We start from the raw sequence: 12,788 nt of genomic DNA, 5'->3' as shown, positions 1-12,788 counted from the left end.
TTCTCCCACGGCTTCCTCTCCTCAGATCTGGGCCGCCTCGGGGTCAGGGCGAGGAGGATGGGTAATCTGATTGGCTGCTGTTCTGCTGAGTCATTGTGCAGAGCTTCGACAGAGGTCAGGGATTGGTTACGCATCGACCTTGTCAAGTGTTTGGTCTGTGCTGAGTGAGGAGGTTTCACGAGAACATTTTAAACGAGTTCACAGCGCTGGAAGCTTTAACAGTAAAACATGAGGACGACACATTCATATGGTTTATACCTTTTTAAAAAGTGTTAAATTATGGGGCCTCTTATTTTTGAACAGCTCTGTCATTATTCAGTCCTCCCAGGTTTCGCAGCTTTTTCTGATCGTTGGAGCCTGAAACGTCTGATTCTGTCCACAGCTTTTTAAAACAGTTGAGGTGCTTTGAGGCTTTTCTCTTGTTAAACACATCAGCTGCGAGTGACCGGGACTAACAATCCAATAAAGCCATCTATTGGCCGACTGAGCTGTTTGTCTTCTGACATCACTTCCAGTTGATTTCAATGTCAAGACACCACATCAAATTTAGCAATGAGTAAAACCTGAATGCAACGTGGAATACACTCTGAGTGTGTGTTACAATGCTATCTCTATGCTTAAAGCAGAATCTACATGTTTTTTTTACATTTTACATTTACCCTCAAATTCCACAGGATCCGTCTCTGGCGCGTTCCGTGTGCGCCGCGACCTCCGGAGTCAATCGTGCCCATTCAAGTCAATGCTTGTGATTCCACAGCACGCGCCGCGGTCCGTGTCTGGCGCGTCCCAGTAGTGTCTCTCCGCTCTGCTCCGCTAAAGATACGCGCCGGGTCTATTTTCTCAAGCACGCGTCAAGCTGAACAGAGCAGATCATTCCAAATAGGAAGTCACACACGAAAGCAGCACACAGCATCCGGTCATTTCAAAATAAAACACCATGTACCATGACTCCCGTTTTATTCCCTTTTCATAACAACACACTGAAATCTTGAATAAAGAACACCTTTAATGAAGTAGTGTACTCAGCCATGATAGAAGCACAAAAATCACGGAATGATCTCCAGATGAGCAGATAATCAACCTCGGAGGTCAAACTGAAATGTTGTTTGTGTGTTGCTCTGCTAACATTGATGTTATCACGTGATTTCGCAATTCTCATGCAATCTTGTGATCTTGCGAATCCAGCTGCTCGGGCCAGCGCTCCGCTGTGCTGCAGATCAGACATGCTTCCTGTGGGCGAGGGCTCGCGCTGTCTGACGGACCAGAACCGCGGTGCAGTCGGAACGCGTCGGACACGGATCCTGTGGGATCCAGGCATTACACTGTTCAGGTGCTGCGGCGAAATAGAAGCATTAGAAACAGTGGATCACTGTCTCACTGTACAATGACTCTTTGAGGTCTGCAGACACACACATTGCTCACACAGCCTCTGATTGGTCGACTGACTCAACCTAAGACATTAGAAAGTGGCTAAGTGGACGTCGGACAGTTTTTAAATGGATCAACAATCACAACTAGACTTCAAGTATTGGATGTATTGTTATGGATTTACCCAGAACACTGTATTTTTCTGAAAGCATAAAATGATGTCAGGAAATGAAGGAAAGCAAAGCTCCCCCCGTCCCATCAACAAATCCATCTGACTGTATAACAGATAACTGACAGATGTGTAACAGTGGAGTAGGAGCACTGCTGTGCATCCCTGTGTGTAACAAGCAGAGTGGAAGTGCTGTGTGAACTCGTCATGATGGAATATTGTTTGTGTCTTACCATCTGTTTGGCTATCTTACAAATTTAGAGGGTGGGTAAATGTATCCTTACCCGCCTCTAAAAGGTGTCGCAGGCATTTTTAACAAGTTTAACATCATGCTGTAAAATACAGTTTTACTCAGGCTACATGTCTGTGCAGAGTTACAGTGAGAAGAAACACCACGAGATGTGTTTTACTCTGATGTACAGTTACTGACGGTAACGCGTCGATGACATATATGGGGAAAAAATGTTAGCTTAGCAGCTGCAGTGCTAGCTTCAATGCAGTGCTTCAGCTAGCCTGACTAGCTAGGAGGTGCTGCTCAGAGCGGATCAGTCTACAGAGATCCGCTGTATCACTGTAAAACACACCAGGCCTGTTTCAGTGTGTCTTCATGAGGTGTGCGTATTTCACTGCACTCTGGCTGCTTTGTATCAAACACAGCTTCCACGTTTCTACTTTCACTCTGACCATGCTGATGTTTATTTTGAAGTACCAGCTGATGGATGCCTGTGATAATGATCGGTCGCTTAACTTTAGTTACTGATGTGTGTATGTTAAATATTTCCTTGTCGAGTGCTGGGTCTAAAAACTGAAGACATAATCCCAAAATGAAAGCTCACCGTTTGTTTTTTTGTTGTGACTCACACTAAACGTGATGCGTACATGTGATGTGTTCACTGTAGACGTTCTGCTAACTTGTTTCTATAGACCACAGCGCTCTTGTAGTGCACTACAGAAGGATTTATGCTCAGTGTTTGTAATATTCATGCTCTGAGACGCTCACACAGATAGTGGTATTGAAATGTACAGCGTGTTGTATTTCAGGTGTATAACACTTTCAACATAAAAGGAAGTTCAGCTCTGCTTGATGTGATTATGGAAGAAGTAGCAGTGGAAGTAATAAAGACAAGCGAGGATGTGATACACTGAGGTGCACAGAGATCCATCATCAATCATTGTATTGATAAGATGATCAGTTACACTCAAATGATCTGATCCGTGGCAGCCCCACCATCGACTTCAGACCAGGTTTTTATTGGTCAGTGGGGCTTCACTTTCTGCTGCCTGAAGAGAGCAACACGCCACCAGTGAGCCTGACCCCAGCGCGCCCCTGAGGAACGGAGCAGAGGATCCAGCCCTGGAAGTGATTTGTGTTAAAAAAAGAGGCAGATGAGACGAAGGTTGTGAATACTTTTTTATTTTCTTTAAACTTGTGCATCAACTTGAAAGGGTAAACTGTGTGCACGCCATTTTGTTTTCACAACAAGTTCAAAATTAGTTAAGTGTTCTTTATTAATTTTTTTAAATACATCTTTTTCCTTTTAAAACCATTTACACACGATTGCTCAGCACTGGACTCTAGCAGTCTATCAGTAGTCGGGGTGTAGAATGATAAGCATCATCAGCAGCCTTCCTCTCGTCCTGTGTGTGTGTGTATGTGTGTGTGTGTGTCTACTATATATTCACTGTTCATCATCACTCTTCTTTCATGTGAAGTAAAAATATCGTTCTTTAAATATGATTCCTTTACATGATAAAAATAGTTTATTTTGTCTTCCTGACAATGCTTACCACAACGCTCCGCACTAATAGAAGTACTAACAGGTGTGAAACTGCTCCATGGAGGATGGGTGCACCCTGCACTCCTGGGTCTGTGTGTGTGTGTGTGTGTGTGTGTGTGTGTGTGTGTGTTTCAGCTGTGTGTAGTTAAGCCTCCTGAACTTCCAGCCTGGAGTACCACCCGTCTGCCGTGGATGACACTCCTCATGGTGCGTTTTTGTGTTGATAAAAATCATTACAAAATTTTTGATTCTCTTCGTACAAAAACACTTTTTCATAGAAATTGCATTTGCACAAGTAAATGTGGAGCTCTGCTGACAAAGAAAGAAAGAAAGAAAGCCACAGGGGTACAAAAAGAAACGGGAGACTTGACAGTGAGCGAACGGAAAGAAACCGTGTGTTCCCAGAACGAGCTGGAGTGACGTGAGGTGTGTTTACGGCAGTAGTGAGTCCAGTCCGTAGAGATATAAATAAAGAGTTTCATAAATAAAACAATAAATACTTTGAATAAATAGTTTGTGTGTCGTGTGATTGCTGTGAATTTAGACTTCCTCCTTATTCACATTAGGGTGTGTACCTCCACAGAATCCTCTTTAATGACTTCATGGACATCAACAGTTCACTATAGACCCCTACTCCTGCGTTTACCCCGTATAATGTGCCTCTAAAAGCCCCCCCTACATTAAAGACTAAAAGTGTTAGTACTCTGAAACACAAATAAATGATTTCACTTATTGCCTGATGGATGATATACAGTATATCAATTTATGATGTCGATCAATATCATATGTGGCTAAGCAATGCCTCTCTATACATGTGGGGAGCAGCCGAGCTCGCAGGCGTCTTCACGATTCTGGGTTCAATTTCGTCGAGCCGGTGCCGTCCTTCTATTCACAGCTTGAGAAAATAAAGAATCCTTTACCAACCTTTCAGTGACTTTATATTTTCTCTCATGATCTGTGACGTGCTGCTCGACCAGCCTCGTTTTGAGCTGTGCGGTGAGAGACTGACTGAGCAGCAGCTTAACGTCATAGGTCCAATTCTCTTGTTCTTGTGTTAAAGGGACGACCTCGGTCCCCTTTAAATTTATATCCGCACTCTCTCCCTCTCCCACTCCTGGGTTTTTAAAAATCCTGGCACCTGTAGTTCGCCATGTTGCCAAGGTGGTAAGAGTAATGAGGTAACTTGCTTAAATTTCACCCAGGTTCAAGTTATTTCCACAGGAAATATTGTTGAATCTCTTAACCCCAGCTATTTATAAAGAAACAAGACTGACATGGTGTCAAGAAACGCCCAAGCACCTCTGCTCTACGCTCAAAATAACCCAACTGTCTGATATTACAACCCCGATACAACCCCCTTACCATTTACCCCCACCCCTTTCCCCAGTGTCTCTGCAGAACTCCTCACTGGAGGAGAGAGGGTGAAAAAGTGATTGAGATTCCCATTTTACGCCATGGTCTCTTTCCCTGGCAGTCTGCGGTCGTTGAAGGTGTGCATGTTGATGACCTCCTCCGTTTTCACCATGACGGGTGGCTGGGGCTTGTGTTTGAGGCGGCGCTGGCACTTCAGAGAAACCCGCAGCTCGTCCACCATGGCGCTGCAGAAGGACCTCTGCACGGGGAAACAGAAAGAGCGATCAGAGCGGGTTTCAGGCCACTTCCCCTGTCCAAATGTTATGGGCAAGAAAATAAGCCTGTTCTCCCTGTGGGCAACCTTTGTTTTGTAGCCCCCCCCCCCCATCACCACCCACCAACCTGGTTCAGAGCTGCCACAGGGGAAAATAGAGGAATATGCAGTGTAGCAGGCTGGGGATGGATGGAGTGCTGGATGGAAGCAGGGAAAGCAGGATGGAGGGAGGTGAAGGACCATAGGCTGTGTAGTAGAGTGTAACGAGTGAGGGCAGAGAGTTACTCAGAGTGTCAGAAAGCTTCAGTGCTGGATGTGTGGTTGTTGCTACTCATGCACTCAGTGTCTGATATATTACAAGCTATTGTATGTTTAAATATCCACTCGAGGTTCACTGTGGAAACAGAATCATGGTTCATATCGTACACTTGTTCAATGCAGTAATAAGGGTTTCTCTCCGTATGCTAATTAAGGTTAAATATGTTCAATAAGGTGCAGAGTTTGCATACAGAACCCCTGCAGTGCGTTTCCATTTATCCCCTTCTAACATGTTGTGAGTCAAATATGATTCCCCTTGTCTCTTTAAACAGCTGCATCATCCTGGACAAGCTTAAATCTGATTTATACTTCTGTGTTCTTTCTCGGTTGGCATCATCAGGAAAGGGTTAGCTTTGGACGCTACGCTGCAGCCTGACTGCATCTACACACACACTACATGAGGACCATAGCAGCTTTGATTCCTACACTTGATAGCTTAGCACCAAAACTACCTCTGACTTAGCTATCATTACATGATCTGCATTATTGTTTTAAGCAGGAAACGCTTAGCAGAGTGACACAGACAACCCGCCGGAGCTAACGCATGACGGTGTATTCACTGACACAGATTCACTGATGCACCTATAAATGCTCACAACAACGTAGGCTACATAGGTAGGGTATGGCGTAGGCTCTGCATAGATTCAACAATAAATAAGGCTTAACTTAGAGCTTATAAAATAAAAGAAAGGAGCACTTCCTGGACTCAAAGGCTGTTAGTTTGAGCTGCTCTCTTTGAAACAGGTCAGATGTCTTTATTGGAGGTTGACACGAACTCTTTCTCTTTAACTATTTGAGTACCTTGAATTTTGTCTTGTGTTTTTAACTGAAGCCTTCTGGTTAGCCGGGTCTCTTGGACCCCCCTCGTCTCAGGGGGTCGCCACAGACTCAGATGTTGGTTATTGGCCCTTTTTACATCTCACAGAATTAGTTTAGCTCTGCTAACACGTTTTGTTCAGCCTGTTGGTTCCTGTAACCCTGAATATAATCCTGGCCAGAAACTCAATCTGTTCAGAGAGAATTCTCCAGCTTTGTCATCAGCGTGTGTCCCCTCTGTGCAGTCAATCAGACATCTCTGAACCAGCCACAGACGAGGACCTGGAAGAATTAAGTCCTCCGCAACACTCTCACACTGCTGTTCATTATCAGCTGTTTCCAAATGTTGCTTACACACCTTGGTCGACTTCTACATTAGTAAAGGATTGTCTATCACTATACAAAACATACATTTAGTAAGTGAAGCATAACGTCAGGTTGATACTTGGCCCAACAGTCTTAACAACTGGATCCAGTCATCACTGTAGTCACCAGCCCTCCTCTATGGCTGTAGGTGACAGAGCCGCCTGCTGCAGAGCCTGACTGTAAGTTGCTCTGCCATAAAAGCTCAGGACTTTAGCAGCCTCCTTAGTTTGAAAAGTTTTAGGCTGTATAGTTTGAAAATGTGCACACCAGTTAGAAACATTTTGTGCTTTTACAGCAAAGTTTAAGTTGATATCATTGTCAGTATCTGTTTCTTTGGGTCTAGAAAACACTTGACACATACAATGCATTGTTATTTTTAACTATTAGATGGGTTGCTATAGAATTTGCCTCCCATACTGTGTATGCTAATAACTTTGGAGACGCTCTTGTCTTATCATGTAGCATGATCAATCAGGAGTCGGTGTATTTGGCGTAGTCCTTCGTCTTTAATCCTAACTAGCAAATGTAATATGATAACTTAGATGATGAACAGTCTCGGAGTTAAACCTGCTCAGCATCAGGATTGTTGACATTGTGAGCGGCTCGAAGCAGCCTCACAGTGCCTTCAGCATAACTGTAGACATGTCTAATGTCAGTGTGACTCCTTCTTGTACGGACACATTCAGACACAGGTAAAAGCTTGGTGTCGGAGCGTTACTGCCTTCTTCCTCTGAGGCAAAGAAAGGATATATCGACATTAAGCTGCACTCCTCTTTACAGGGCCTCTGTTTGACGGGCGTCTCATTTGTTGTAATTCTGTTGTTATTTATTTCCCCAAATGGAGATTGTCCATTCCTCGTTGCTGCAATGGGTTTACTCTTGCACAGAGAACTTTGTAAAGAGAAGAAGAAGGAGAATCAATGGCAACTAGTTGACTTATTAGTGCAACAAGTTACTGGTTTTCCACCCACCAACACTGCCAGCTGTACTCAAATGTCAACTGAGCGGGGGTCGAACCAGGTGCTCAGTTCAGGCTGAACTTTTGATGCTTTTTGATGCTGCTGCTGTGAGAGGTACAGGTAGGGTGATTTTAAATGACAAAATAAATACACAGAAAATTAAACTTCCAGCACCTGTACATAGCATGTTTTATCTTTCTGCTGCAACATGTTCTGACTAAGAACTCAGCTGTGTGAGTCCCCATATTCTAGCATCAGTTTTTGCACACACTGGCTTCTGTGGTCACCTTTGTGATATTCAATCAGCACAGATTCTTCAACTCAAAATAACGCCTGCTGAGATGCATTATTGTGGAAGTGTGTAATCTCTACCTGGTTATGTTGAAGAAAAGGATCATGGTTTGGGTTTAAGTAAATGATGACATTCTTATGTATCATCAGTTTTGTATACCAAAGAAGTATATACACCTCATGTGCGTTACGTAACTTCAAAAGAACTCAACCTCTTAGAAAAATATTGATTGTTGGTTCATCACAGGAATAAAACTTTGATCTCCTGGGCATCCGATGTGTGACCCATCCACAACACAAACTACACTTTTACCTGCTGGTTTCAAGGTCAAGGATTCACTGCTAATATTTAAACTCGTCATAACACTGAGGGATACCCAAACACAGAGTGAGTGGACCTTAAGTGGAGAATGTTGTTTTTAGCAGACCAAAAGCAGATGTGATGTAACTAAAGAAATGAACACAGAGGTCAGATTATGGTTGTTAAATATGGATGTCATTGTGTCTAAGTATCAGAAATCTTCCCAGAAAGAAAACACAGAATCACACACAGGTAAACATGTTTACAAAGCTGCAACCTCTGTTCCATAAGAGGCAACAGGTTGTTATTCTGTGCAAATTATCTGGATGGCAGTTTGGACTCATTTAGATTAAATTAAATAAAGCCGGTTGGTAAACTGCATCAAATGTTAAAAAGTCTCGATGTTATAAAAATGAGAAGAACAGCTTTGGGAAAATGCGCTCCATCTCCAGTGTGAGTAAGACTGTTGTTAATCAGACAGCTGTACTTCTACAGAGTTTCATTTACATACTGCCTCGTGCAGCTTTTTTCTCACATACTGTGATTATCATACTGTAGCTGAACATCTGGACACCATGCCAGATCATTTCTCTGTGTAGAGCCTGACTGAATATGAATTATATGAATATGTAATTAATGCAAAGATTCATGCATAATTGAATGATTAAATGTATCCACGTAGCCCACTGTGCAACCCACTGAAGGGAAACCCATCCCCAAAAAGAAAGCTCTAGCTGTGATGTGCACACATAAGGTATTTTTAAACATGGGCCCTATTTTTACATATTTTGGGGTCTAAATGACTCATAGCTAGGACTGAAACGTGATTGGTCAGTGCGCATAGTACAGATAAGCTGCTATTGGTATTTTACGTTAATATTACGTCTTATTTAATGTCTTTTTCATGCAATGTTTCACTCTAATGTAGCTGACATCTGTCCCCGAATGATGAGGACGAAGCCACTGGCGTCAGGCAACGACGTCTAGTAGGTCTACACGGAGCTCAGAGCAAAGCGTTCCATAGTTTGGGCTTACTTCACCAAACTCTGCTGCATCTTCGTGCAATTTATATAAAAAGGTAGCTGCGTCTAAAGGAGGTAACACCAGCAACCTCACGGAACACTTACAAGTTCACCAGTCTATAAATCTGAAGCAGAGCTGTGTGTTTGACTGCTTTAGCAAAGCGGCTAATGCTAGAACCATTGCTAGCGTTAATGATAGTACATCCTCTGTGCAGCCTTTGAGTCCCGGTGGCACCAATAGCAAAGCTTCAGATGAGATTAGCCAAACTAAAGATGCAGTTAAAACGCATTGTTCTTATGAATAAGCCTGTAGTTATTCAGTCACTGTTGTTAGCCAGCTAGCTTTGGTTATTAGCACTTCTCAGTTATGTTCCAATTTAATTCACAGACAGCGTCAGCCAAGCAGCAGCTTCATCTGCAGTGGGCACCGTTAGCAGAAGTCAAACAACAAATTAAACCCATCCTCCATCGCTAAACGAGGGAAAATGACACAGGAACAAACCGCAGAATGTCAAAGAGCTGTCGCCATGGTTACTGTAAAAGATTTGCTTCACTACAGTGGAGTCCAGTTGGGTTTAGGTACGCTAGTAACTCATAGCTTGCCTCAGATAATCAGAAAACTGTTTTTGTATTGCTTCTGATTGTGACTGTTACATTACTACATTTACTGTTAATGTTGACCCCAGTTACAGAGCAACCTAATAAAGACGTCTTTTTGTTTTTTTTTACACCAAGTAATGGAGAGCTGTATCAATAAGAGTATCAATAAGTATTGGTATCGATACCAGTATTGATAAAATCATAACGATGCCCATCCCTAGTAGTGTGTATAAAAGGTTTTAGAGCTCCAGTAGATTGCTTCAGTCGGCAGCAACACAAACAGGCCGTTTTGGCAGCAATGTAACCCTTGGGGGAACATTGGCCTGGCCAAAGTGCGTCCACTAAATCTTTGTCTGACGGGCTCAGATTGTTATTCTAAGTGTGTGACGACATCACAGAAAGGATCCCTACAGAGATAGACCTTTTTGTTACAGAGGAAGATGATTGTTTTAACCACAAACAGACGTTACACCTCTCTCTGCAAACACACCAGACTCCACTGACACAAACAGTCATTGTAATGGTGTTTTCATTGGTTGCTTTGGAGCCAGTACTAGTTATTATAATAACACAAAGAAACCGACCCAGGCAGAGGTGGACCAGCAACTCTTGTTCTGCAAGGTCAAATGTTTCACTAGGTTTCACAGTGGTTTGGCTGATGGTCAGAGGACATGGTCTTAAGCAGATTATTGGTTATAAAAAGGAACAGTAAACGCCCACTCAAAGGCACCAGGTGAGTCTCAGTCACACTGAACTGTGCAGAATAAAATCTATGCACAAACACAAACCCGACAGGCATGTCCAAGTGTGCGTAAACACGCTCTCAGTGAGCATGCTGGGTGTTACAGGCCCACAGAGCATCATCACTTATTGATGCACATTGTATCTCAGACTGGAATTCTGTGTTGCTGCATGCCCAATTAAACTGCTGCTTCTTCACATTCTCTCCTCTTTTCTCCTGAGCTGCTGTGGCATCTGCAAACACTGTGTGAAACGACACCAGCAGCTGGAACCGGAACAGTGTGCTCCTGCAGACGCTACAGGAGAACGCCACAGAGAGTGTGTGCACCCTGCTAAAAGGAGTGTATGGTGCTGCAACAGTGTGTTCAATTGTATTTGAAAGCTATAATTAGCACTGTGTGTGTTTTATCCTCTTTATATTAGAGATATTATAGCTTTTTAACGTCTCTAATAATTTATTTCAGGGGCTTATACAAATTTAAAAACCTAATTCAACATCCAACATGCATTGGAAAAGCTGTATTTTGTCTTGTGATAAATGTGACTTCACTACTGCAACATAGTGGATCTTCTTCCACTTCCACAGAACATTGCACTTATGTAAAAACGATGCATATTTACCCAGACTCTGGTATAAATCTGAAGACCATCGCAGGAACATTGCCACTGGTGTGAAATAGCGACTATCCTCTATAAAGGAAGGTGACTTAGTATAAAGAGTGATAAAGTCCACTTGGGGTAGCAGTCGGAGGAGATAGATGAGTCACACAAACACAAAGCTTACCCAGGAGACATGAGTTTGACTGATGTTCGAAAAACGGAAACCGCCACCCCGAGAGGACTAGGACCCTCTTCATACTACGTCACCTGACTCCACCGGAACATTAAAACAAGGGCTGCACGATATAAATCGTTTAACAATCACAATTGCGATAAATCATCACAGGACGTGCGATAGTGATGCAAACTGATGTAAATACGCCAGGCTGCTCCTTTGCTGTTTGATTCAAAACGAAAACTCGCCAGTTTGTCGTTTTCCATCACTGATCTACAACAAAAGTCCGTCTGATATCACGTCAGTGCAGCTCTTCATCAGAGCATGCAGAGACCTGACTGCTGAGCTGCAGCCTGTGTGTCACCTGCCTGTAAACTGTAAACACCCACACAACGCTGCTAATGTCACAGTTAATGTTGGCGGGATGGTTGAGGCAGACGCACAGTTAGAGCGCTGTGGCCACATAAACGAACCGTTCATGGTTTACTTTTAGCGGCTACACCTGCAGCACACACGGCGTGAGGTTGTGTGTGCCGACAGGAAGTAGGAGACGGTGAGCTTTTGTTCCAAAAAGTTACTGTCACAGAGCTGATCACGCCGATTAAACATGCATTATTAGAACACTGATAGAAACTGACAGTAACACAACAGCAGCCCACAAGTCTGTTTGTACTTATTTAAGAAAAGCTCCACCTGAACTCTCTCTACTTTTTCATTCGGGTGTCAGAGTCACTGAAGGAGTGATAGAAGTTGGAGGGGTTTTGTTTTGTTGGGAGAAAATTAATTTGGACATTTATCTGGTATAAATTTTTTTTTTTATCACAATAAATATGGCAAAACAAAAGTTATTGCAATATAAGTTTTTTCCAGTATTGTCAAACACCAATCAAAACCACAAGCTAGAAGACAGCTTCTTGACATTCTGCTAGAGGCCTCCCCACAGCCTTATGATGTGACCAGCAGCTGTATTTGATGAGTCAGGAGGGCCGACAGACTGCATGAGGAAACATTCAATCAATAAAATAAAATAAAACAATAGAGGCACAGCATAAAGTTGGGTCGTCTTTTGTTACAAGAATTATTACAAGTCATCAAATTTAGGTCTGACAGTCATTTTTGCTTGAATGCTACATTTACTGCTGTAAGTGAGAATGGATTGCCATCTCTGCAGTTTGTGCAGGCTTCTACTGTGTAGTGCTAACACTGCTTTATGTTACACCTGCAACAAACACGTAAAAGGTCTCCATATAAATCTTTGTGCACATGTTGTTCTCACAGTGCACCTGCTGATAGTCTAAGCTGCTTTCAAACAGGCCTTTCATAGATATTGATTTCCCCCTCTGTAAAATTAAATGGCATGGCGGTGTTTGCACCAGAAACAGCCACATAGCTGCAGGCTGTGGGGAACACTGGGCCACTCTGCACGCACTCAGGGGACACATTGCCATCATGGCTGCCTGCTGGTGGCGTGTTGGATTGATGGCGGCTGCTTAGGGTCATTGGATTACAGAGTTTTTATGACACTCAACAATCAGCCGCAGCTGTACGGCTGAATGGGGCTGCACAGCTCAGAGGAAGGGCCCGCTCACTGCACGGAGAATGGAACGGTCGTAAATCTGAAGCAGGAGCAGACATGGGAAGCAAAAAGGTGCATTTA

The 12,788-nt window shown here is 43.2% G+C and overlaps 1 protein-coding gene across 2 annotated transcripts in view; it reads right to left on the bottom strand.

Moving 5' to 3' along the window:
- Nucleotides 1-2,944: 2,944 nt before the first annotated feature.
- Nucleotides 2,945-12,788, bottom strand: part of grik2 (glutamate receptor, ionotropic, kainate 2) — a 264,962-nt gene continuing 255,118 nt past the window's right edge. Inside the window, exon 18 of one of the 2 annotated variants that reach the window (XM_069655421.1) lies at nt 2,945-4,927. In XM_069655421.1, coding sequence (XP_069511522.1) covers nt 4,674-4,927 — 254 coding nt within the window. In that variant the 3' untranslated portion in view covers nt 2,945-4,673. The remainder of the gene's footprint in view (nt 4,928-12,788) is intronic. The other variant, XM_069655422.1, reaches the window with a different exon arrangement.

Source organism: Semicossyphus pulcher, unplaced genomic scaffold (assembly GCF_022749685.1).
Source record: "Semicossyphus pulcher isolate SPU_LCO1_2020_fin unplaced genomic scaffold, fSemPul1.0.p SCAF_9, whole genome shotgun sequence".
NCBI classification, from domain to species: domain Eukaryota; kingdom Metazoa; phylum Chordata; class Actinopteri; order Labriformes; family Labridae; genus Semicossyphus; species Semicossyphus pulcher.
Note: the sequence above shows the minus strand (reverse complement) of the source record. Positions and strands in the feature narration are given on the sequence as shown.